At 58.2% G+C, this 26,193-nt stretch overlaps 1 protein-coding gene across 2 annotated transcripts; it reads left to right on the plus strand.

The window, feature by feature from the left end:
• Window positions 1-276: 276 nt before the first annotated feature.
• Window positions 277-26,193, plus strand: LIMK1 (LIM domain kinase 1). 2 transcript variants are annotated; one of them, XM_055410036.2, is made up of 16 exons: window positions 277-549; window positions 2,258-2,354; window positions 9,998-10,136; window positions 10,460-10,569; window positions 12,146-12,352; window positions 18,255-18,360; window positions 18,460-18,626; window positions 19,664-19,847; window positions 20,346-20,432; window positions 20,712-20,843; window positions 21,168-21,227; window positions 21,558-21,623; window positions 21,976-22,132; window positions 24,322-24,377; window positions 24,615-24,772; window positions 24,880-26,193. In XM_055410036.2, exons 1-16 carry the CDS (start codon window positions 495-497, stop codon window positions 25,040-25,042), a joined length of 1,944 nt encoding a protein of 647 aa, XP_055266011.2. In that variant the 5' UTR covers window positions 277-494; the 3' UTR covers window positions 25,043-26,193. The 2 variants fall into 2 exon arrangements, with proteins under 2 accessions (XP_055266011.2, XP_055266012.2); XM_055410037.2 differs by lacking the exons at window positions 277-549; window positions 2,258-2,354 and adding an exon at window positions 5,761-5,904.

Genomic DNA, 26,193 nt, shown 5'->3' on the forward strand with positions numbered 1-26,193 from the left:
CAACTGCGGCTTCTACATTTTCTTGGTTGCCGCATCAGAGAACACATCCCACCTAAGCCGCCTAGAGACGCGGGGGAGTGTTGTCGCTCTGGGAAAGATGAATGAAAGGAGGGGCGGGGCGTGGTGGGGCGGGGCGTGGGCCGCGGCGGGGGCGGGGCCGCGGCGGGGCGGGGCCGCGCAGGGCCGTTCCGCCGCTCGCCCGCGCCCCGCCCCGCCCTCGTGCCGCAGCTCGGAGGCCCCGCCCCGGCCCGCCCCTCCGCTCGCTCCCCAGGCCGCCGCGGCGCGGAGCGGTCGCCGGAGCCGGCATCCGAGACGCGGCGGCGGCGGCGGCGGCGCCGCGAGCCCCGAGCCCACCCCGGCCCGGCCCGGCCCGCGCTCTCCGCCCCCGCCTCCCTGGCCCGCGGCGGCGGCGGCGGCGGCGGCTGCGGGCGAGCGCGCGGGGCCCGGGCCGCCCCCAGCCGCAGCCCCGCCGGGCCCCGCCCCCCGCCGAGTGCATGAGGTTGACGCTACTTTGTTGTACCTGGAGGGAAGAACGTATGGGAGAGGAAGGTGCGCGGGGTGCGGGCCGCGGGGGCGCCGACCTGGGGGCCGGGCGGGCGGGGACGCTGCGCTGGGGGGGAGACGGAGAGGCAGGGGCTCCGGGCGCGGGGAGGGGGCCGGGCCTGCCCGCCGCGGAGGCCGGGTCTGCCGCGAGGCCGCGCCCCTGTTTCGTCCGGGATGAGCTTGTCCTTCAGAAGCCCGCAGGCCCCTCCCTGGAAAGCTCCCATCCCGTTTCCCCCTCCTCGGCCCCGGTGGGGTTCTCCCCCAACCCCCTGCTGGCGGAGGGCCCCCTCCTACCTTTTGTCCCCGCCTTCTCCCGTCCTCCGACCGACGACCACCCCGGAAGAAGCCCGGGCACAGCCCACCCAGCCCTGGCCGCCATCCGCGCGTGCAGTGTCCATCCCGGGCTCGCCCTGGGCCGCCCCTTATCGCGTCTCTAACCGGCCCTCGGAAGAAAGAGTCTCTGAGAAAGCCGCAGCCCTGGATCCGAGTCGCAGCCCCGTGTCTGGGCCGGCTCTCTGACCTTGAGCCAGGCGCTACCTTCTGGGCCTCAGTTTCCCTGTTTGTTCAGTTGGCCCCCGCATAGTTGGTGTGCCTGGCGCTGGTGGTTGGGAGTCTAGGGTCAGGATGGGCAGAGCAGAGATATGAGTCCGCTGAAGCTTGTTGTGGGCAGCGGCCCCCACCCCCCTCTCCCTGCACCAAACCCAGTGCCTGCTGTCCGTCTTGGCTGGGAGGATGATCAGTCTTTCTTCTGCCCCTTTCACCTACTGCGGCCCAAGGCTTGGGTTTGCAGGATAGTTATGGTATGAAGATTCCCACGATTCCCTCCCTAGCATCACCTTTCCTGGGTTTCCTCCTGTGAGCCATCTCATAGGCCCACCTGGTCCAACAAAGCTTCTACTCTGCCAGCTCCTCCAGCCCTGTCCTCCCCCCAGGTCCATGAAGGCCCACTTGGAGCCACGTTATGGTAGCTCCTAGGTCCCTGAGTCCTCCTGAAGGGGCAAGCTGTGGCCTTGGAACCTGGTTGGTGATCTTGCAAGCCTTATCTTCTCCAGGGCTCAGTCTCCCCATCTGTGCAATGGGAAGGGGCAAGCTGGGAGATCCTGCAGGGCCCACCCTTCTCCAAGGGTGCCAGCCCCCAAGGATGACTAAGCATGCCTAGTGGCCCAGCTTGAAGAGGTGCCAGGCCTCCCTGGGAGCAGGTATCTGGGAGCCCAGCCCTGAGGCCCTGGCCCCTTGTGAGGCCAGGGCATAGCCAAGCCTTCCAGGGGTCTTTAATACAGGACGCACCAACTTAGTGCTGTCCAGTCCCTGCCCTTTGAAAGAGCTCCTCTTCCTGGGCAGGCAGTAGAGGAGAAGGGGCTGTGATGAGAGTGTCACCCACTGCCTTCCTTCTGAATCATGCTGCTTTCTTTCTCCGCATTTACACTGCCAGAGCCTGAGTTGAAGAATGCTCTTGCTGGGGGGTGGACCTCTGCTACCTTCTCCTCAGCTTACAGAGAGAGAAATTGAGGCCCTGAGGGGCTTGGAGACTGAGCCATGGTCTCAGCAAGACTCTCATTCTGTCTCCTGCTCTGCATGGACACTGCTCAGCTTGGGCGCTGCGTGGGTACAGGGGGCTTTATGGAGGTGTACGTGGAGTCCAGCAAGGCAGGCCAGGACTACAGCAAATGGCCCCTCCTGAGTATGGTTCCTAACGCCCTTTTCACCCCTGCAGGAAGTGAGTTGCCCGTGTGTGCGAGCTGCGGCCAGAGGATCTACGATGGCCAGTACCTCCAGGCCCTGAATGCTGACTGGCACGCAGACTGCTTCAGGTAGGGCAGGCTGGCAGGGGCTGGGGTGCCCGAAAGAAGGCCTGCCAGAGACGGGGATCTCTCTCTCTGGTCCTGGGCCTCAGTTTCCCCATCTGTAAAATGAGGCATCTGGCTTGGAAGCTCCCTGGAGGCCTCTCTTTTTTGTCATTCTAGACCTCTGAAGAGAGAAAAGCAGAAACCTGCATTTATGCTGATAATCCCAAGGCCTGATGGCACCTTGGCAGGTGGGGGAGTAAAGGGTAGTCCACCCTTACCTTCTGGATGCTGGCGCTCCAGGGAGAAGAGGGAGACCAAGCAGTCCTTGGGAGGAGATGGGCCCCCCGTTATGGTCCCAGGCTGGTTGCAAGGATGCGTAACCAGTAAGACCAGTCCCTTCCCTCCAGGACACCAACTCCCAAGTAAAGGGGAGTAGGATCAGGGTTGTGGCGGCGCACGTGGGGACTCAGAGGCGGCCCAGCAATCCAGTAGCACCATCCTGAGAAACAGGGCCAGGGGAGAGCCTTAGAGAGCTCTGTGGGGCCAGAGCTGGGGTCCAAAGGATGGGAGATTGCCCAGGTGGAGAAGTGTGGTAGGAAGCAATTCCAGACAGAGAGCCCAGCAGGTGCAGAGGGTAGAATGAGTGGTGACAGGGCCTGGCCCAGTCAGTGGCCAGCAGAGTTCAGGCAGAAAAGCACCAAAAAGGAGGGGAGGTAAAGCTGGGGAGGCCCACCTAGGGTCTGGGCAACGAGCACCAGGTGAACAAAGTTAAATTTGGGCACTGCGAGCCACCAACAAGGATTTTTTTTTTTTCTGTTTTAAAAATAATTTCTAATATTTTCTACACTTTATCAAGGGCCGGACACTGGTTTAAGGACTCTGTATAGTTGGATATGTGTGGTCTCCATTAGTTGGGACACAGAGTGGTTAATTCTCTTGACCAAAGACACACAGCCACAGGAGTGAAATGAACGTTGGCTGGGGAGCCCAGAGGAGAGGCGGGTTCCACGTCCTGGGGTTCCCAATCAGGTGTTCAGAAGGAGGCCTTCGAGGAGGAGGAGGGCTCTGAACAGGCAGAGAAAACCACACGCACGGAGACAGGGGAAGGGGACAGCGCCAGCAATTGAGGGACTGGGAACAGCTTCTCTGGTTGGAGAGAGTGAGTCGAGGGATGTGATGAGGAGGCAAAGTGAGGACTGATTTGTGAAGGGCCCTGAATGCCAAGAGAAGGAGCTTCTGAAGGCAGCAGGGAGCCAGCAGAGAGTGTCAGGAAGCAGTGGAGGGTTGTGGGCGGAAGTGCTACTGAAAAGTGCCATTCCAGTGGGCAGATGGTGGTCACATGACAGGGAAGGGACTGTCACAATGGTTCAGGGATCTGTGCTCATAAGACCCGACCTGGGACAGTGACTCAGAGCAGAGAGTTTCCGATCTGAAAGGGACACTATTTGCAAGGATTAGTCATATTGGCCACTATACATCAGTGGCTCCTATGATGTCATGTCCTCAAGCCTTCACCATAACTGTAGGAGGTACCATCATTTGCCCAATTTCCAAGGTAGAGACGGAGGCTCGGGGAAATCAAGTAACCTGCCGAAAGTTGCAACAGCCGGAGCTGGGACTCGAACCTATGTCTACCTCACTCCAAGTCACTGCAGAGTTGGAGAAGTCAGGGACCATGGGGGAGGAGCTGGGGGCTTGTGAGTGGCAGGGGCACAGTCTAAGCCGTTTGGTTTTGCACCCCCGGGTGCAGAGGAGACCAGTGGTCCGTTGGCTCTGGTGGAGCTGGGGGCCAAGTTGGTCATGAGTCATGCCCTGTCCTCGTTGAGTTGGAGATGCAGTAGGCTAACCAGGGTGGCCCTGCCCTGCCCAGAGCTGGCCGAGGTGATCCGAGACCAGTCCCAGGCGGAAAGATCAGAGAAATCAGCCCACTGAGGGCCAGCAGAGGGGATTGAGATAAGGTTGAGAGAAATCAAGGGAAGAACTTTGGGGGTCCCTGTGTGTGGGGTGGGGAGGGAGTTAAGAGTCTTGGGAGACATGGGGGGGGGCAAGAGTGCGCCTGCAGAAGCCACAGAAGGGCAGAGTGGGGTCGGACGCATGGAACCCAACTTGGGAGGGGTCCCTGCCCTGATCACCAGCAGAGGAGGGAGGCCCCAGGTGGGGACAGTAGGGAGGGGGCATGTTGGGTTTGTCCCTGGTGTGGTGGGGCCACACGGAAAGCTCCCACAATGGGGCAGGGACCCAGGCAGTAAGAGTCGTGGCTTCCTCTGCTTCCGTGACTCCACAGCATTTCGGGCCCCATGCTGTGGTTCTCCCAAGAGCCCCCAAATCTGTTTAAGGCTGCCAGTCCTCACGATCATGACAGGAAAGCAGCCCATAAAGGAGGGACTGTGTACTGGGCCCCCTGGAAGCGCCAGCCCCTGGCTTCAAGGCCTCGCAGTGGGAGGGTTGCTGTGGGCCCACAGAATGCCTCTGGCGCTAGCACTAGGTGTCATTGTCACCGCAGGGCCCGCCCCTTTCTCTGTCCCAGCCTCCTGGAAGGTCGGGACCAGGCCCAGGGTGGTCCAGGCTTCCTTTGGCCCAGCTGCTGCCTCCGGGAGATCCATTCACAGAAAAGCTGGTGCAGGAGCCCTGAGGCTGCTGTAACTCTGGTAACATCTCTCTGGAGGCTGGTGGGGCCCGGAGCGCGAGAGCTGAGTGCGCAGCTGGCACTGGGGGCCAGAGCCCGGGCTGGGATGACCCCCTCTTCAGGGGACTTTCAGGGAAGGAGGATGGACTGTTCGTGGAAGTCAACCTCTGTTCCCTTGGGGGCAGCACCGGAAGAAGCAGCTGCTCCCTGTCCCCAGAGAGTCCCCAGAGCCTTTGTCAAAGCAGAGGCCAAGGGGACTTCCCTGGCAGTCCAGTGGTTCAGATGCCACACTCCCAATGAGGGATTCTCAGGTGGAGCTAGTGATAAAGAATCCGCTTGCCAAGGCAGGAGATGCAAGAGACACGGGTTCGATCCCTGGTTCGGGAAGATCCCCCTGGAGGAGGAAATGGCAAAAATTTCAGGAAATTCTTGCCTGAAAATTCCATTGACAGAGGAGCCTGGCAGGCAACAGTCTGTGGGGTCACAAAAAGTCAGATATGACTGAACACACACACACACACACTCCCAATGCAGAGGGTGCAGCTTGGATCCCTGGTCAGGGAACTAAGATTCCACAAGCTGTGCAGCAAGGCCAAAAAAAAAGGAGGCTGAGGGGTATGGAGGGTGCCTTTCTCAGATGTGCAGGGCTGAGGGCAGAGTGGTGGCCAGGCCTCGCCGTCTGCACCAGAGCCCAGGCAGTAGGGCCTTCAGCTGCTTCCTGTTCTGAGCTAAGACCAGGTCCGCTAGCACCCACACCGCATCCTCCTCCCCTGCCTCGTGGCCACGCTCGCCCCTCCCTCGGCAGCCTCCAATCCTGAGTGCCTGGAGTGGGACGGGGAAGCAGCTCTGTCGGCTCCCCGCAGCCTCCGGGGGCCCCAGAGATAGGCAGCGGCGAAGGATGCTGGCCTCCCCACTGAGAAGACGGCGCTTCTTCCTCAGAGGGGCCAAGTAAGTGGAAAGCCGCCTCCCTACCTGTCCCAGGCCTCAGGCAGGGCCTGCGGTGTGAGGGCTGGGGCTGGCTGGGGCCGGAGGCCACGGTGGGACAGACCCACCTGGGGCCAGGCTCTGGGGCAGAAGTGAAACTCCTTGGTCACTGTTGGCTGCCTGTCTGGGGGAAGCAGGCCGAGGCTGCGGCCCCTGGCCCTTCTGGTACAGTCTCCCATCAGGCTGGTCCCCCAGCTGCTCTTGTGCGCCCTTGGTATCCAGGAATATGGCTCTGGGTAGAGGGCACCCCTGGGAGGGATTGTCCTTTCCTTGCGGGGTCATTCTTGTTTCCCAGCCTGGCCTGTTCAGCCCCCCACCCCACCCCCAGTGCCCTTCTCTCTTGCCCAAGGTTGGCTCTGCCTTCACCTGCTCTTGGGGAGGGTACAGTATCCTCGGTATTCTTCTCTGGACACCCTTTGTAGGGGCATGACCTGCCCCACCTGCCTTCTCTGGCTCCTGCCCAGATGGGAGCCTGAGGGATGAGGGGATGATCAGGGTCAGGGGCTCCTGTGTGCCTGCCATCAGCAGAGGTCCACCAAGGCCCCAGGGGGCCAGCCACCAAGCCGCTGGGAGACCCTGGGCTGGGTCTGCTCTCTGAGGTGGAGGTCCCCTGGCCAAGGTAGAGGCTGAGCCCCAGGTTCCCGGAAGCACTCCTGAGGACACTGGGGGATGAGAACTGCTCTGGGCTGAGGGCTGCTGCTGCTGCTAAGTCACTTCAGTCGTGTCCGACTCTGTGTGACCCCATAGACGGAAGCCCACCAGGCTCCCCCGTCCCTGGGATTCTCCAGGCAAGAACACTGGAGTGGGTTGCCATTTCCTTCTCCAATGTGTGAAAGTGAAAAGTGAAAGTGAAGTCGCTCAGTCGTGTCCGACCCTTAGCGACCCCACGGACTGCAGCCTACCAGGCTTCTCCATCCATGGGATTTTCTAGGCAAGAGTACTGGAGTGGCTTGCCATTGCCTTCTCCGGGGCTGAGGGCATCGGACAGGAAACACTTGTGTTCTCCTCCGGGAGCAGTTTGTAGGGGCCTGACCTGGGACCTCAGGGAGTCGGCAGGTTGTAACTGCAGAGGCTGGGGGGATGCAGGCAGCGTGAGGGCCCCGTGTGGCGGCATTGGAGCAGGCTGCGAGGAAGTGGTTATTGGGGAGCTGACTGCACTCTCAGAGCTTGAGTGAATCAACAACAGTCGCGTCTTCCAGGGCTGCTGCAGCGTGGAGTGTGTCTGCGTGAGCGAGGGAGTAGTTCGCCGGCATAAGAGCAATCTCTGCCCTGGGGGAAGGCGGCCGCCGCCGCCCCACCCACTGGGGCGGGGGAGGGGTCTCCCTGCCGCCCGGGAGTGGGGGAGACTCCCGCGGGGACACTCCTGTGACGCGGTGGAAGGGCGCAGTGACTCCCGGATCGGGGTGCGCGGAGGGCGCGCCCCGCCTCTGCGGAGCCCCCGTCCCTGTGCGGAGCCCCCCCCCGCCCCTGTGCAGAGACCCCCGTCCCTGTGCGGAGCCCCCTGCCCCTCTGCTCAGCCCCCCGCCCCCCGTCTCTGTGCGGAGCCCCCCCCCGCCCCTCTGCGCAGCCCCCCGCCCCCGTCCCTGTGCGGAGCCCCCCGCCCCTCTGCTCAGCCCCCCGCCCCCCGTCTCTGTGCGGAGCCCCCTGCCCCTGTGCGGAGCCGCTCTCCGGCCGCGCATTCCCTTCCCGCCGGGTTAGAGCCCCCCAGGGGGCTGCGCTAGGGACCTCCCCACCCCGGGCGTCCTCCTGCCGCTGGCTCGGAGCCTTCCTTGCGCGTCGCCCACCCTGCGGTGAGACGTCCACCCCCCACGGGCCGCGAGTGGCGGGGCAGGAAGGGCCGCGGGGGCGCGGTGACGTCATGGCTCTGGTCCAGCCGCTTCCGCCGCCTCCCTGCGCTGCCTCCCACATCCCTGCGCTGCCTCCCACATCCCTGCGCTGCCTCCCAGGGCGCTCTCTGCCCACCCCCCACCATTGGCAATTTCAAAACCTGGGCATTTTGTGCTCCTCTGCCACCCGCCCCCACCCAAAGTCCCTAGCTGTGGTCCCCAGCGCCTCCTCTCAGGCTCCCAGACCACGGGAACCCGCTGGATCCTCTTAAAGGGACAGCGTCCCACCAGCAGTCTGGTTGCTGTCCCCCCCCCCCCCCCCGTCCCCTCCGCCCCATTCCCTCCCCCTGCCCCTCCTCCCCCCGTTCCCTCCCTCTGCCCCCCCCCGCCCCCCCCCGCCTGTTGCCTAGCTCAGGAGCAGTCAGGGAGCAGTCAATGAGCGCTGCCACCCTGCAGGCTCCAGTAGAGTGGAGGCCCCCCCGGCTGCCGGGGGCGGGGGCTCTCTGACCCAATCCGGGTCTCCTGCCCTCCTGTCTCCTAGATTGTGCCCCGGTTGAGCCGCGAGCTCTGAGCCTGGTCCTTCTATCCCTGTGTGGCTTTGGCACATCATGCAGAGCACCCAGACAGCAGCAGAGCTGGACGGATTCCCTAGCGGTTCTCTGCATGGCATGTCCTCAGGCTCAGACATACCTGTGCACGCCAGGGCCCTGGGTCAGGCTCTACAGAACCCAGCAGGGCTCGTGCCCAGGGTGGAGGGGCTGTCGGTCACTCCGAGTCCATTCTTGCATTTGCTCACCCTGGCTTAGCTGGGTTGCTGGTCGCCACCCCCCCAGGACCCTTGAGCGTAAAGAAGCCAGGCATGTCGGTCTAGCTCCTGGCCTGTGGAGTTGTGCCTAGGAGGAAACCTGTACATCATTTCTCCCCACCTGCCCTTCAAGGGCTCCACCAGCCAGGCCTCCCTGTTCCCCATGCCAAATCCTATTCCTGTGACTGGCAGCACCCATGGGGTTGGCTGGAGTCTAGGAAGCCAGGAGATGTCCTTGTCTTAGCTGACGGACTGCTCTACACTGAGCTGAACTGCCTTGTATCTTAGGGCAACTGGAAGCATCTTCGTGGGGCCTGCACTCCCCATCTGTATGACCTTGGGTGGAATAGACCCTCTCAAGATCATCTGCCTCCTCTCTAAAATTGGGGATAGCCATGCCTGCCTCGTGGTAGCTGTGAGGACTAAGTAAATTTAAGCAAGAAAATGGGAAGGTGAGCCTGTCTGTCATACAGAGTGAAGTAAGTCAGAAAGGAAAAAGAAATATATTAACACTTACGTGTGGAATCTAGAAAAATGGTGCTGATGAACCTATTTGCAGGGCAGGAATAGAGACGCAGATGGAGAGAACAGACTTGTGGACACAGCCGGGGAAGGAGAGGGTGGGATGAAATGAGGGAGTAGCTTTGACACATATACACTATGGTGTGTAAGACAGACAGCTAGTGGGAAGCTGCTGCGTAGCACAGGGAGCTCAGCACGATGCGCTGTGATGACCTAGAGGGATGGGCGGGTAGGAGGGAGGCTCGAGAAGGAGGGGATATGTGTACACTTAGAGCTGATTCACTTTGTACAGCGGAAACCAACAGAACATTGTAAAACAACTATACTCCAATTAATTTTTTTAAAAATGGGAAGATGCGAGCACTTAATAGGTCTTCACAGCTCCAAAAAGTCACCTCCATTTACATCAGCAGCCTCCCGATTGCTGGGAATGGGAGGAGAGGGAGGGAGAAGCAGCAGACTAGACTGGAAGAGTGGGGCTCACTGCTTGTTCCAGTGCCCCCGGCAACCTGAGTCCTGGGCTCCCAGGTTCTTCCCTGGGCCTGAGAGTAAGTCTTCTGCCCACACTCGGCCCTCTTCCATGCACGACAAGGGATAGGGGCCTCAGATGAGGAGCACTCCTCACCCCAGGGCTAGCAGGTGGACCGGACACTCTGGGTGCAGAACTGCCGAGGCGGGTTGCACGCAGGACCATGGCTTCTGGCTGAGGGACCATGGTGGAGGGAGTGGGGCGGTCACCGAGCCCACTCGCCAAGCCCCGAGCCCACTCGCCAAGCCCTGTGCTGGAGCGCAGGCTGCCTCCGTCCAGAGGGCACAGCTTTCTCTCACGCTGTCTGCGGACCGGCAGGGCCCGGGTATGGGGGGAAGCGTGGCCCCCCTGAGCCCCGGCTCCCCTGCCCCCCAGGTGTTGTGAGTGCAGCGCCGCCCTGTCGCACCAATACTATGAGAAGGACGGGCGGCTCTTCTGCAGGAAGGACTACTGGGCCCGCTACGGCGAGTCCTGCCACGGATGCGCAGAGCACATCACCAAGGGGCTGGTCATGGTAAGCACACCCCCAGCCGTGCCTGGTGGGTGCGCGTGTATGTCCACAGGTTCCTCCCCGCCCCGGATCCCTCTCCTATCATCCCTCCTGTTCTTCTTTTCACTGGTTCTCTGATTCCCCCAGTGTGTCCTGAGCCTCTTTGTCTGTCTGGATCCCTCACTCCCCATATGTGGAGCCAGCTCTGCCCCCAAGTTGGTTCAGGGCTGCCCTTCTGAGGGGAGGCAAAGGGGAGAAGCGACAGGGGCTGAAGGGGCCGCTGAGCTGGGCTGTGGTCCCCGTCCCTGCACGCCCCCCGGCCCCCACACACACACACTTCCTTCCAGGTGGCCGGGGAGCTGAAATACCACCCCGAATGCTTCATCTGCCTCACATGCGGAACCTTCATCGGTGACGGGGACACCTACACTCTGGTGGAGCACTCCAAGCTGTACTGGTGAGTGCCAGCCCCGCCCTGAGTCTGGCGTGCCCCCGGGTCTCCCACGCCAGGGCCCTTCCCCTTTCTGTGAGGGGGCGGTGATAGTGACAGTGCAGAGACCACTGGGAAGTAAGACACAGCAGTCAGATGGAGGAAGCCTGAGACATCAGCTGTCTTCCTGACATCACTGCTGTGCAACTCTGGCCCCAGCGTGAGCACTGACCCTGTAAGCTCAGGACTCATCCCCAGCAAGACTGCCCACACCCCAGACCCAAGTGCAGGGGCCCGCAGGCCACTCACACTTCTGACCAACCGACTGCAGACTCAGGGATCCCACGGCCCCCTCAGATCTGATACTTCACTCAGTGCCTCACAGCTCAGGAGAGCACCCCAATCACAGTTTTTGCTAAAAGCTATACTACAAAGCTACAGTCATCAAAACAGTATGGTGCTGGCACAAAAATAGAAATACGGATCAATGGAACAGGATAAAAACCCAGAAATAAGTCCATGTACCTGTGGTCAATTAATGTATGACAAAGGAGGCAAGACTGAAAAGCTGTAAATCAGGACCAGCCAGGTGGAGACACACAAAGGGCAAGGTCCGGGAGGTCTGGAATGCAGAGCTTCCATGCGTTCCGCTCATAGACTCAGGACGTGTGATCCGTCCTCCCCAGCATCACCAGAGTTTTTATTGGGGTTTCGTTATGTAGCATAATTGACCGAATCACTGGGCATGGGGTTGAACTTGGGCTCCTTGAAGTCAGACTGGATCAGAGCGGCAGCCTCTCATCACGTGGTCAGTCTTTCTGGTGATCAGCCTATCCCCACCCCACCCCGACCCCCACCTGAGTTGGCTCATTAACGTTAACTCAAAAAAAAGACAAAAAATAAATTAAAATTTTGGTTTGATGCGTGAGACAGGGTGCTCAGGGCTGGTGCACTGAGATGATCCTGAGGGACAGGATGGGGAGGGAGGAGGGAGGGAGGGTCAGGATGGGGAACACCTGTACACCCATGGCTGATTCATGTGAGTGTATGGCAAAAACCACCACAATGTTGTAAAGTAATTAGCCTCCAATTAAATAAATAAATAAATAAAAATTTTGAAAAAGAAAAATAGACAAAAGCAAACACAGAAACATTAGCTCAAGTGTGGGTTGAGGGGCTCGTGAAAAAAGAAGACACACTCCTCTTCTGAGGATTTAGAGCCTCTTTCCCAGGAACCAGGGACAAAGATCAGAGAAATCCTTTAGTGTGGCAGCACCGATAAAGCTGGATTTGAGAACAGCATGGCTTTTGAAGCTCCCAAATGGACTTTTAATGACTTCCTCCCGAATAGGATTTCTCCCCAGGCCTCATCCTGGCCAGCTGACAGTGTAGACAACCCAGAATGACTGAGCCCTGGAGAGGGGCAGTGCCTGCTCCCAGCCCACCAAGCAACCAAGACCCTCCTCCTCCCATGAGGAGCAGGAAGGGGAGGGTGGAAGGAGAAAAGAACCCGGGACTGAGGGATTGTGGGGTGATGCTGCTGACGGCCCTGACGCACTTCTCTTCCCACTCTCTGGGTCCCCACCGCCGGCGGCTCTTGCAGCGGACACTGCTACTACCAGACCGTGGTGACCCCCGTCATCGAGCAGATTCTGCCCGACTCCCCTGGCTCCCACCTGCCCCACACGGTCACCCTAGTCTCCATCCCAGCCTCAGCTCATGGCAAACGTGGCCTCTCGGTCTCCATCGACCCCCCTCACGGCCTGCCGGGCTGCAGCACGGAGCACTCTCACACCGTCCGTGTCCAGGGGTGAGTGACTGGGCTGCCAAGGCTGCAGCTGGTGTGGCTGTGGGCACGTATACCTTAGGTGGGCAGGCCGACTCTGGGGTGGGGGCTGAGAACGGGTGAGTGTGAGCCCAGATGGAGCCCAGCTCCAACAACCTGGTATACCAGCTGTCTGATCCAATCATTCCTCCAAGAGGAAAAATCTGTAACAATTGCCAGATAAAATATTTAAAATGTTCTCTTGACTTACTGCATGACGAACAAGAAAGAGAAGTAACCAGGTCAGGAACAGGTGAAGGAGGGAGCCCGAGGGTGTCAGCAGAGCGTGGAAGGCAGCCATACCTTGAGGGCAAATCTAAATCGGGGGAATTAAGTTTCAGTTTTGAAGTCTTCTTGTGGCTGAGCCTCTCTCAAAGCCCAAGTGACTAGCTCTAGGAAAGTGAGTCTAATAAGAGAACACTTCTCCCTCCTCCATAAAGTTAGGGACCACCCCCCAAAATGCTGTCAAGGTGAGGAAGAACAAGAAATAAACCATACCTTCCACCAGCGATTTCCACCCCCGCTTCCCAGAACTGGAAAATAAACTGATTTGAACCTGAACAGAAGGGGAGAGGGAATCTCCCCTGAGATTTCAAACACTTGGGTTTGCCAACCAAATTGACAAGCCTGGGTGGTTCAGAAAGCCTCCAGGAGAAATTGTAAAAGTTCAAAGTACTTCTCCACTGGGAATGTCCCCAGGCCCTGACAGAAGCAGTTGCAGGTGGAACCCACCTCCAGGCTTCAGAGAATTTCCCAACATGAGTGTCCCAAGGAATAGGAGCCGTTCAGTCAAAAACCACAGAACACATGTGGGAACAAGGCACTGTGAGCCCTAGCCAACAGCAGCAACAGGGTCAGAAGGAGACCTGCAAAAACTACAGAGGGCGAGATTGTCAGAAACGGTGTAAAATAAGCACACTCCGTGTTTTCTTTTTCTGTTCACTCCATGGGTTTTAATAAGTAAGAGATGCTTGGGAGAAGTGAGCAAAGAGCAAATGAATTTGGAAAAGAACCAAATAGAGCCTCCAGAAGTGAAATTCAGGGTTAGCAGTAGAGCGGGGTTTTAAACAGCTGAAGTGAGGAGCAGAAACACAAGATGATCGTAGAGAAAGAGTGAGTGGGTCTAGTTACCCGTCTCGAGTCCCGGAGGAAGAGAGAATGGGAGAGAGGCAGTGTGCAACAGCCGAGACCTCCCAGAGGGGGTAAAAGATGTCAGTCCACAAGCTCAAGCCCAGTAAATCCCAACAGAAAAATAAGAAATATACCCATGGACCACCCCACCTAGTGAAACTACTACACAAAGGCAAAAAAAAAGATCTTAAAAGTAGCCATAGGGAAGAAACAAGTTTCCTTCAAAAAAAAAAAGGCCAGACTGTGGTCTGCTGGTTGAGACTCCAGGGGGCTCGGGTTCGATCCCTGGTCAGGCAACTAGAAATCCTGCCTGCCCCAACTAAGACCCGGCGCAGCCAAAAAAGACTAAACAGAATTCTATGCTTGATGAAAATGTCCTTCGGAATGAAGGTAGGGGGCTTCCCTGGTGGCTGAGTGGTAAAGAATCTGCCTGCCAATGCAGGAGACATGGGTTCGATCCCTGATCTGGGAAGATGCCACATGCTGCGGAGCAGCTGAGTCCGTGCGCCTTAACTATTGAGACGGTGCTCTGCAGCCTGGGAGCCACAACTACTGAGCCCAGACGCCTGAAATCCAGGCTCCACGATGAGAAGCCCACGCGCTGCAGCAAGTAGCCCCCACGCGCTGCAACTGCAGAAAAGCCAGCTCTGCAGCCAAGACCTCGCGCAGCTCCAGAAGATAACAGACAGATAAATCAATGAAAAATTATAAAAAGGAATGAAGGTGAAGTAAAGACATGTTAAAGCAGACAAAACAGGATTTGATACCAGCAGATCATCCCTAAAGAAAGTTCCAAAGGATGTGGAAAAGGTCTGAGATGCAAGAAGAAATGAAGGTTAAGGGGCCAAGCCAGTGGCTCATATGCTGTGTGACACTGAGCCACTTCCTTGTCCTCTGTGAGCTTCGTGCTGCTGCTGCTGCTGCTAAGTCACTTCAGTCGTGGCCAACTCTGTGCGAGCCCATAGACGGCAGCCCACCAGGCTCCCCCATCCCTGGGATTCTCCAGGCAAGAACACCAGAGTGGGTTGCCATTGCCTTCTCCAATGCAGGAAAGTGACAAGTGAAAATGAAGTGGCTCAGTCGTGTCCGACTCTTAGCAACCCCATGGACTGCAGCCCACCAGGCTCCTCCGTCCATGGGATTTTCCAGGCAGGAGGACTGGAGTGGGGTTCCATTGCCTTCTCCTCTGAGCTTCGTAGCCCTTGTCTAAACCATGAGGGAGTCAGATACCTTGGAGCCTTCTAAGATTTCTCCTCGGCCTTCATGGACCCTTGAAAAATAGTTGTCTGAGTGTAGGACAACTTCCCCCTTGGAGTCAGTGAACCGTTCCTTCCTGGGAGTCAAACAGTTCTCACACACCTGCTGGGTACCAGGCCAGTGCCTGGTGAGAAGTGAAGATGGCTGGGGTGGGAGGGGTGAGGATAGCAGGGGAGAGGAGAAGGCTGGACTTGATGCTGTGTTTCCAGCCCCATCTGGAGCATCAGCCAGGCCGGCAGCTGCCTTCCGCACACAAGTGAGCAGACAGACTGGTGAGAGAGACAGGGAAACTCCCAGAGCAGCTGGACCCTGACAGCCAGGCAGAATTTTAGGAACAGAGAGTCAATGACACCCCCTCCCTGCCTCCCTCACTGGGCGAGCATTCTTTCCAGCCAACGTCTGCTTTCCCAGCAGTCTGCGAGGGGCCACACCCTTCTCAAAAGCAGCCCAGTTTGCCCAAAGGCTGCTGGCCAGATTGAACTGTTTGTTTGAAGAGTCTTAGCTGGCCACTTTTTATTTTGTTTATGTGTATTTTGTTTATAGCAGTATTGAAAGGGAAGTTAAATTTATCTTTGCCCCAGCCTCCCTGCTACTTGAGCAGGAGACTGAGGAAAGAGAGACAGAGAATATATATATACACGCTTTCCTATTGGTTTTTCGGCCAAGCCATGCGGCTTGTGGGATCCAAGTTCCCTGATCAGGGACTGAACCCTGAATCAGACTGAACCTAACCATTGGACCATCAGGGAAGTCCAGGAAATATATTTTTAAGGCCATATCCTTGGAAGAAAAGTTACGACCAACCTAGACAGCATGTTAAAAAGCAGAGACATTACTTTGCCAACAAAGGTCCGTCTAGTCAAAGCTGTGGTTTTTCCAGTAGTCATGTATGGATGTGAGAGTTGGACTATAAAGAAAGCTTAGCGCCGAAGAATTGTTGCTTTTGAACTGTGATGTTGGAGAAAACTTCTGAGAGTCCCTTGAACTGCAAGGAGATCCAACCAGTCCATCCAAAAGGAAATCAGTCCTGAATGTTCATTGGCAGGGCTGAAACTGCAATACTTTGGCCACCTGATGAGAGGAACTGACTCTTTGGAAAAGACGCTGATGCTGGGAAAGATTGAAGGCAGGAGGAGAAGGGGCTGACAGAGGATGAGATGGTTGGATGGCATTACCAACTCAATGGACATGAGTTTGAGTAAACTCCGGGAGTTGGTGATGGATGGGGAAGCCTGGCATGCTGCAGTCCATGGGGTCGCAAAGAGTCAGACATGGTTGAGTGACTAAACTGAACTGGACTTATCCACAAGAAGTCTCTGTGAAAATATAGTCACTATTTTAAAATTTTTCATCTTGAAAAATACAAAATTTACGGAAAAATTGCTGAAATAATAAGTGTATTGAATACCTTTACACCCTTTCGGGCTTCCCAGATGGCGCTAGTGGTAAAGAACCCACCTGCCAATACAGGAGACACAAGGAATGTGGGTTCAGTCACAGGGTCGGGAACATCCCTGGGAGGAGAGCATGGCAACCCACTCCAGGATTCTTACCTGGAGAGTCCCGTAGAGAGGAGCCTGGGGGGCTAGAGTCCACGGGGTCGCAGAGTCAGACACAAGTGACTTAGCACATGCACACCCTTTACCTAGGTTCATCGTTTTTAACTTTTTGTCACGTTTGCGATATGGTGTCTGTTCGTCTGTGAATGTCTAGGTGTGGGTGTATGAGCGTGTGTGTATATTTATTTGTATATGTTTATACACGCATGTGCACATATTGCTATTATTTACTGAACCATCGAGAGTAAGCGGTAGGCACCATTGACTCATCCTTTCCCCAGATCCTTCAGACATTCTCCTAAAAATAAAAGCATTCTCTTTATGTAATTGCCCACTGCATCCTATAGTGCCGCTGTGACAGGAAATGTGACATTAATATATAACACTTTCATCCAGTATACAGCCCCAAACTCGGGTTTTACCAGTTGTCACAACGCAGCCCTCAAGTCTCTTGAGTTTCTCTTAACCTGTGCCAGTTCCTCAGCTTTCCGTCGTCCTTTCTGCCCTTGACGTGTGTGAAGAGTGCAAGTCAGTCGTTCAGGAGGATGTCCCCTCCGCCCACCTGGGCTCCTCTCCCCTAGATGTAGGTCGTGCATTTTGCCCACGTAACTGATGCCCTCTCCTCTGTGAATCTTAGTGGTAGACACAGGAGGTCAATAAAGAGCACTCTTTCCTGGGGATGTCAGCTTCGATCATTTGGTTAAAGTGCAGTCTGCTCTCTCTGCTGTAAAGGATTTTCTCCCCCTTTGCAGTGTAACCAGTGAGTCGTCTGTGAGATTTGAGTCTGTAAAAATCCTGTCCCCAACAACCTTTCACTAAATGGTTCTGGCCTTCACGATAAGTCTTCCCTGTAGCAGTTATTACTGTGATGGCTACAAAATGATGATTTTCCTAGCTCTGTTCTTCCTGCTTCATTTGTTACCTGACTTCCCTGTGTAAGGAGGCGCTTCTCCCCCATGTGAGAATATACTCTCAATAATTGAAAAATTGCTAAGACTCTGTTTTTCCTCAAGCTCTGTCTCCTTTCTGTCCTGCCCACCACCACACCCGTATCCCCCTGCCCCAGCCCTTCCTCATCTCAAGGCAGAGACAAACATTCCTTGAAAAGCTTTAATGAGGACAAAATGAAATCAGATCATTAACACTCAGAAGGAGTTAAAAGAAGAAAAGGAGTGTGGCAAGTTGGCCGTTCTGGGACTTAGCTCATGGCCAGCTATTGGAGGCCACCAGCCCCACCTCACCTGCAGCTGTGGTTCAGGGAAGGCTGCTCACCCCTTCCTGCCAATCTTGGAGGAGTGGGAGCCTTAGGCTCATTTTGCAGGGCACATTTGGGGGTCAGGCAGGAAGCCGGTGGGTCCAGACCCTCTTAGGCCTCTTGACACTCGTCTGCCCCCAGCATCACAGGCAGTTGGACGGAGCAGTCTGCCCTCCATAGCGGAGACAGTGCTCTGCTGAACAGGAGCCCCGAGCGTCTCATGGTTGCTGCTGTTGCTGTTCTGTCACTAAGTTGTGGCCAACTTTTCTGCGACTCCGTGGACTATAGCCTGCCCACTCCTCTGTCCCTGGGATTTTCCAGGCAGGAATACTGGAGGGGGTAGCCATTTCCTTCTGCAGGGGATCTTCCCGACCCAGGGATCTAACCAGCATCTCCTGCCTTGGCAGGCAGGTTTTTTACCATCTGAGCCACCAGGGAAGCCTAAGCCTCTCGTATAGCAGGGCAGATACCTTGGGGCATGGCACTTTCCTCCGATTTCACATCCATGGCAGGCATTGCAATTAACGCAGAACTCTTCCCACCAAGCCAGACTTCGGTATTCTGGACAACTGCCACCCACCAGTCACACAAGGCAGCATGGTTTGCCCCCATACTCCTGACCTGATCCCCTTGGCCTTGGCTTCCTGGGGCAGGCCGGGGTCTGACCACTGCTCTGTGCCCACAGAGTGGACCCGGGCTGCATGAGCCCGGATGTGAAGAATTCCATCCACGTCGGGGACCGGATCCTGGAAATCAATGGCACGCCCATCCGGAACGTGCCCCTGGACGAGGTACGGGTCCCAGGTCTGGCAAGCGGGGTTGGAGGTGGTGCCTTCGTCCCTGCTCCCCACCACCTGAGACTCACCTGTTCACACGCCTGCTCTCCCCAGATCGATCTGCTGATCCAGGAAACCAGCCGCCTGCTCCAGCTGACTCTGGAGCATGACCCCCATGACACCCTGGGCCATGGGCCAGGGTCTGAGCCCAGCCCCCTGGGCTCCCCGGCTCACACGCCCAGCGGGGAGGCGGGCAGCTCCGGCCGGCAGAAGCCTGTGCTGTAAGTCAGCCCTGCACCACGACACTCTGTATCTTGTTACTTTCACTGACACTGGATCTCAGTGCGGGTGGGGGTGGCGGTCCTTGCCCTCCAGTTGCTCACAGTATGATGGAGGAGTCAGCCCTGCAAAAAAAATAAAGAGCTCGCCAGCAAAGGGTGCAGGGAGCTGGGAAGAAGAAGGGGAATGAGAAGGAGGAAATGGGGAAGCGGCGCCCCCAGCTGGGGGTGACAGGGCTCCCAGGGTGGACCAGAGCCCTGGCTTCAAGGAGCCACTGGCCTGGCGCCCAGGATGCTGTGGCATCCGGTGTGTCGTCAAGAGGCGGGCTCTGAGGTGGCAGCTGGTGGCCAGGGCCTCACGGCACACTGATGCGCCCCCAGAGACCACTCTGGCCCCCTTTGCAAGAAGGCGCCCAGGGCCAGAGACAGCCGGAGGGCTGAGATGTGGTCTAGCCTGGAGGGGCCAGGGACACCTCTTAAAGGGAGGTGAAGGGTGCAAAGAAGCCCAGAGATAGCCTGGTCCTCATGCCACTCACTCTGGGGCCTGCTCAGGACTCCTGGTCGGGGGACACCTGGGCTGACAGCCTTTACGCTAAGAAACAGTGACCTTGAAGGCCTGTGTTTCCTCCTCCCCTATCTGGAGCTCAGGTCACCCTGCAGGGCCACCTAGGGGCGTCCTGTGCAGGTCGTCTGCCTCGGCACCTCGGGGCCCGGGACTCAAATGCTAAGAGACAAAGCATCTGATCCAGGGTCATCAGGCAGAGAAGGCCAAGGGCAAACATTCCTTCCTGAACAGGAAGTCCAAGCCAGACAGGGCACTGAGTGCTGGCATCAGGGTAGGGCAGGGGTCTCATGGTGGCCCCAGGAGAGCTGCCCAGTGCCACCCTTACTGACTGTATGGGTGATTTACATGGACTGGCATCGGTGGGGCATGGCAGGCTGGGGGAATGGGCAGGGCCGAGGCCTGGCCTCCCCCAAGGGGCCCTCGGCCAGGGGCCCACCTGCCGCCGGTGGCACCGGGCACTGGTGTGTCTCCCCAGGAGGAGCTGCAGCATCGACAGGTCCCCGGGCGCCAGCTCGCTGGGCTCCCCAGCCTCCCAGCGCAAGGACCTGGGTCGCTCCGAGTCCCTCCGTGTGGTCTGCCGGCCGCACCGCATCTTCCGGCCTTCGGATCTCATCCACGGGGAGGTGTTGGGCAAGGGCTGCTTCGGCCAGGCCATCAAGGTACAGGGCACGCCAGCTAGGGAGGGGACTACCTGGGGGTGACTTATTGGCTCTCCACCCTTTTCCCACCAGTGTCCCCAGGAAGCCACAGTGGAAGGGTGTCTGGCTTCCAGACTCCCTGGCCAGGGCTCGCCTCCCCCTGGGCCTCCTCGAGCTAGCTTCTGTATATAGGTAGACTGCGTGAAGGAGGTGGTGGGACAGTGGCTTCTCGGAGTCGGTATGGGAGGGCAGCCCAGACTGACCCTGAAGGCTTCCTCCCCCAAGCCCCCCTATTCAGCCTAACGTGGGCCGCTCACCCCCTTCACACTCTCGCGACCAGCCCTCTCCTGCGTCTGATGTCAGCTGGCTATGACCAGCCTAGAAAGTTCAGGTTTATATAAAAGGCACCAGCCAGGCCTCAGCCCCCGGCCCCGTGTGTCCATCTGCCTGGGGTGGGGTGGCGTGGGCCTCCTGCGGGGCGGCCTGGAGCAGAGCCCGGCCCTGTGTGCTGCCACGCAGGTGACACACCGAGAGACGGGCGAGGTGATGGTGATGAAGGAGCTGATCCGCTTCGACGAGGAGACCCAGCGGACGTTCCTCAAGGAGGTGGGTGAGGGGCCTGCCCCACCCTTACCCATCGAGAGGGGCTGGGTGGCACAGGGCTCTGGGAGGAAGTGACACTCAAGCCCTCATCGAAAGAAGACAGACTCTGCCAGGAGGGCGAGAGGGGCAGGGACATCCCTGGGGGCGGCGGTGGGTGTGGCAGGAACCCCCAGCGAGGGGGTGGGGTGTGGAGATGCCCCACCTTCGGAACTGTCCGTGGCGGCTTCTGGCGGGACAGTGGCGGGAGACGATGGGCACAGCCTGTGTGCACCCCTCCCCCAGGTGAAGGTCATGCGGTGCCTGGAGCACCCGAATGTGCTCAAGTTCATCGGGGTGCTGTACAAGGACAAGAGGCTCAACTTCATCACCGAGTACATCAAAGGCGGCACGCTCCGGGGCATCATCAAGAGCATGGTGCGTGCTGGGTGGAACCACACCCTCCTTGCACCCCGCTCCCGCGAGGGACCCTGGACCCAGTGGCTCCTGCCCGGGCCCATCTCCCTGGCTCTTCACTGGGGAGCAGCCTCTGATCTGGAAAGCCGCTCTGTCAGGAAATTGTTTGGAATTGTTTGCCCACACTCCTTAGAGGGGACAGTCATGGGTGTTGTGGAGAGTGGGGGCGATGGTCATCAGCCCCTACAGGACACTCGCCCCCTCCTGCCTTTCTCACCCAATGTCCTGTCCCTGTGGCCCTGTTGGTTCATCCTGGACATTCTCCCCCCTCACCCCCACCCCCAGGACAGCCAGTACCCCTGGAGTCAGAGGGTGAGCTTTGCCAAGGACATTGCTTCTGGGATGGTGAGTAGGCTCTGATTCTGGGCCGTCTTGGGGTGGGGGGACTTCCCTGACGGTCCAGTGGTTAAGAATCCATGCTTCCACTGCAGGGGACTTGGGTTTGACTCCTGGTCAGGGAACTAAGATTCCACCTGTCTTGCTGTGCAGTTCCCCCCACCAACCCCTGCCCAAAAAATTCTCTACCATTCTCCTAAATTCCATAGGAAGCTTCAAGAGAGGACAGAGGGAATCCAGTGGGAGGGGGAAGGTGGGAGCCTTCCAGGTGACAATAAGGGCGGGGCTGGGGTCCCTCAGGGCAGCTGCCCCTTGATATGGATGCCCCTGTACCCTCAGGCCTACCTCCACTCCATGAACATCATCCACCGGGACCTCAACTCCCACAACTGCCTGGTTCGCGAGGTGAGCAGCCAGGGCTGCAGGAGGGGTCAGCAGGACTCCCGCCTACCACACTCCTAGTGGGTGGGAGGGGGCTCTGCTGGGAGGGTGACCTTCGCAGAGAACGGGCCACACCAGGCTACACTCGCAGCTGGAGGAGGGCCTGGATATGGGGGCTGGGGCGACCAGGGGAGGTTTACTGAGAGATTTGGGGCGGGGGGATGTACTTCAGTGGGAGGCAATGGGAGCAGGGAGCCCGGGGTCTAAGGGGCGAGTGATGGAGAGACCACAGGCTGCCCCAAGAAGGCAGAGGAGGGAGTGGGCAGGTGGTGGCAGGAGTGTGTCTCAGAGTGGCCCTGCTTCCCCGTCACCCCAGAACAAGAACGTGGTGGTGGCCGACTTCGGGCTGGCGCGGCTCATGGTAGACGAGAAGACGCAGCCTGAGGACCTGCGGAGCCTCAAGAAGCCAGACCGGAAAAAGCGGTACACAGTGGTGGGCAACCCCTACTGGATGGCGCCTGAGATGATCAACGGTGAGTCGTGGGCCCTGCTGGGCACATTCCTGCAGCCCTGCGGTCCCAGGCGGAGCTGCAGGAGGCAGAGGTCCTGGCCTCCTCCTCCTCAAGTCTTGTCATTAGTTTCCTTTAGCTGTTGCAACAGATTATCACAACTTGGCTTAAAAAACACAAATCGTCCTAGGGACTTCCCAGGCGGTCCAGTGGTTAGGACTCCACGCTTCCAATGCAGGGGGGCACAGGTTCGATTCCTGGTCAGGGAAGTATGACCCCACTGAAAGTGAAAAGTGAAAGTGTTAGTCACTTAGTCGTGTCCGACTCTTTGCGACCCCAAGGACCAACCGTAGCCCACTGTTGTGGAATTCTCCTCTGTCCGTGGGATTCTCCAGGCAAGAATACTGGAGTGGGTAGCTATTTCCTCCTCCAGGGGATCTTGCTGACCCAGGGAGCAAACCCGGGTCTCCCACTTCGCAGGCGGATTCTTTACCATCTGAACCACCAGGGAAGCCCTACATGTCGTGAGGTTCACCCAAAAAATTTAAAACCGCACAGGCAAATTATCCTGTAGTTCTGGAGGTCAAATGTCCTCCAGAGGTCAAGTATCCGGCTCGCTGAGCTGAAGTCCAGTGTCAGCAGGACTGCATTCCCTCTCGAGGCTCAAGTGGGAAGGATCTGTTTCCTTCCCTTTTGCAGTTTCCAGAGGCGGCCTCACTCCTTGGCTCCCAGCCCCTCCTCCAGCAAGGCCAGCAGCGCAGTCTCTTCTTTCCGACATGTGTCCACCGTCACCTCTCCTACCCTGACCCTGTCTGTCCGCTCTCCCTCATGAGGACCTTTGTGATCAGAGGGCTCAGCCAACTAACCCAAGATCATCTCCCCATCGTGAGACCCTTAACTGACACCTGCAAAGTCCTGTAAAAGACAGCACATTCAGGGTCCAAGGGTCTGAGGAGCAGGCGGTCCCAGGACAGGGTCTAGGGTCTCTCCAGGATCATTATTAGGCCTCCCACAGAGCCCCCTTCTCACCCTCCATTTCTCTTTTCAGGCCTGTCACGCAGTGATCCCACGTGTGCCCAGATAGTCCCTATCTTAAAGAAAAGAAAAACAATAAATAAACAAACAAAAAGAGTCCCTATCTTTCAGAAGTGGTATGAAGATTGGGTAAGATTTGTAAACTAGTCAGGATTCAGTGAGAGTGGTTGTCCTGATTATCTTTAACATCATTAGGTAGATGGTATTATTCCCATTTTACAGCTAAGGCAGGCTGAGGCTCAGAGAGTCTGTATCCATCCCTGAGACTGCTGTAACAGATGCGCACAAACTGAGTGCTTACAAAAGTCTGAAATCCAGTAGAGCTTGCTCCCTCCAGGGATTTCAAGGGAGAGTCCATTCCTTGCTCTGCCTAAGCTCTGACCCTGGCATTCCGGGCTCGAGGCCACATCGGCCCAATCTCTACCTTTGTTTCCACGTGGCTGCCTCCTCCTGTGTATCTTCTCCCTTTCAGTCTCTCTTATAGAGACAGTTAGGATGGCATCTGGGGGCTTCCGCACTGGCTCAGTGGTAAAGAATCTGCCTGCAGTGCAGGAGATGCAAAAGACTCGGGTTCAGTCCCTTGGGTCGGGCAGATCCCCTGGAGGAGGGCGTGGCAACCCACTCCAGTATTCTTGCCTGGGAAATGCCATGGGCAGAGGAGCCCGGCGGGCTGTAGTCCAAAGGGTCACAAAAGTCAGACACAACTGAGTGAGTGCACATGCAGGGTGGCCTATAGAACCTGCCCAGATAATCTAGGTGGTCTCATCTCAGCATCTCGAATTGTATCTTCAAATCAATACTTTATCTTTCCAAAAACAGTAGCAGGCACAGGCTCTGAGGGTCTGACACAGTTATCTTTCGGGGTCACCACAGGGTCCACGACATGCCCGGAGTCACAGAGTTGGTTAGTGACTGAGCTGGGCCTGGAACCCCTTGCCCAGGGCTTTCACCCTGACTCCCCCCTCACCAGCCACCAACCCCCCAGAGGCTGGCTCAGCCTGGGTGAGCCCAGGTAGGGTCAGAGCCCAGGGCCTGATCCCACGGAGGCTGCTAGCACCTGCCTCCCGGTCCCCATCTGCGGGTCAGCGCGTCCCCCGGCGGGCGGTCCCTGGCCCGGCCCCCTTGCCGGCTGGCATCCCTGGCCCTGTGCACCTGCCAACCATGGTCTCTCCATCCAGGCCGCAGCTACGACGAGAAGGTGGATGTGTTCTCATTCGGGATCGTCCTGTGCGAGGTAGGCCCAGGGGTAGGCGGCAGGCGGCTCCAGTCCCCTCCCCATGCGCTCAGAGCTGCAGGCTGGAAGCCTGCCGGGGCTGCAGGCCAAAGAGGCTGTGGGGATGGGGCTGCCCACCACCACCTGCATCTCCATGGTCAGATGGGCGCCAGGCCTGGTGTGACCCACCCTCAAACCCGCCTGGATGGCACCCAGCCCCAGGGCCCCCCAGGTAACTGTCGGGCCTCATCTGAACAGATCATCGGGCGAGTGAACGCTGACCCGGACTACCTGCCGCGCACCATGGATTTTGGCCTCAACGTGCGAGGCTTCCTGGACCGCTACTGCCCCCCAAACTGCCCCCCGAGCTTCTTCCCCATTACCGTGCGCTGCTGTGACCTGGACCCCGAGAAGAGGTGAGCAGGATGAGGGGCTTAGGACGGGGTGTGGGGAGGATTCCTCAGCAGAGCCAGAAGCCACCATGCCCCCACCTCCTGTCTCTCACCCCCATCCCCCACCCCAGGCCCTCCTTCGTGAAGCTGGAGCAGTGGCTGGAGACCCTCCGCATGCACTTGGCCGGCCACCTGCCGCTGGGCCCACAACTGGAGCAGCTGGACAGGGGCTTCTGGGAGACCTACCGGCGTGGCGAGAGCGGACTGCCTGCCCACCCTGAGGTCCCTGACTGAGCCCAGCGCCCCTGGCTGCCCCCGTCCGCCTCCGGAGAATCTGCCTTGCACCAGATTCCTCTGCAGGAGGTGACCCGGGTGTGGCGCCCTCACTGGGGCAGCGGGTACCCAGACCCTCCCCCGCACCAGGCCCTGCCTTGCCCCATCTCTGCCCCCGGCCCCAGAGCTGGTCTGGCCGCACACACACCATCACCTCACCCTGCCTTACCTCTGTCTTGGTGGGGCCGCCCCCTCCCGCCTCTCCTTGCATGAGCTGGAAGGCCCGTGTGAGCTGCGCCCCGTCCCGCACCTGCCCCCCCGGCCCACTCCCACACACCCTCCGCTGTCTACAGCTCCTCCGAGGCTGGGCTGGAGGACAGGCCGCCCCCCGCCCCCTGCCCCCGACCGTGGCCGATCTTGCGTGTTCCTGGGAACAGACAGGGAGTCTGGGGCCCGTCAACCCCCCAGGGGGTTGTCTCGGTAGCAGCAGGTATAGATAATTATCCAAACCCCCAAAGGGAGAAAGGTCTGCTCCCATGGGGCGGAAGTCCCGGGGGCCAGACAGCAGCCCTGACTCGCTATGGGTCTTTTCCTTTCTTTATTGAAGCCACTTTAGTGGGAAGCAGGTACCAGGCCTCAGGGTGAAGGGAGGGTCCCTGGAGGGGAAGGAGAGCCGTGGTCTGGGGACCAGAGCTGCTGGGGGGCGCTGCAGAGGGTGGTTGGGCAGAGTCCCCCAGCCTCCCAGCCCCCTGAAGTTCATCTCAGCAGCCGCTCAGGGCTTCTCCCCAGGCTCCTTGCCAGCGGCTGAAGCAGCCCCTGTCCCTCCCCATGCCCCTCTGTCCTCTGGGTTCTTTCTGTGTAATCTATTTTTTAAGAAGAGTTTGTATTATTTTTTCATAACGGCTGCAGCAGCAGCTGCCGGGGGCTTGGGGTTTTATTTTTTTTCAGCGGGTGGGGGTGGGGGGGCCATTTTGTCACTTTGCCTCAGTTGAGCATCTAGGAAGTATTAAAACTGTGAAGCCTTCTCAGTGCACTTTGAACCTGGAAAACAATCAAAAACAGGCCCATGGGACTATGACTCAGGGAGGTGACAAGAGTCACCTCCATCCAGGAATGGGGATGTCTAAGCAACAAAACCCAGACTCAGAATAATAAAATAAATTCCATACTCC

Source organism: Moschus berezovskii, chromosome 27 (genome assembly GCF_049115385.1).
Source record: "Moschus berezovskii isolate FMDL1 chromosome 27, NW_MosBer_1.0, whole genome shotgun sequence".
Classification (NCBI taxonomy): Eukaryota; Metazoa; Chordata; class Mammalia; order Artiodactyla; family Moschidae; genus Moschus; species Moschus berezovskii.

Excerpts from the sequence above, each read along its gene's own strand:
- LIMK1 (XM_055410036.2), top strand. The coding sequence starts at position 495 with ATGAGGTTGACGCTACTTTGTTGTACCTGGAGGGAAGAACGTATGGGA. Across the intron at positions 18,627-19,663 it reads GGCCGGCAGAAGCCTGTGCT|GAGGAGCTGCAGCATCGACA; the intron begins GTAAGTCAGCCC and ends GTGTCTCCCCAG. Across the intron at positions 24,378-24,614 it reads TCGGGATCGTCCTGTGCGAG|ATCATCGGGCGAGTGAACGC; the intron begins GTAGGCCCAGGG and ends TCATCTGAACAG.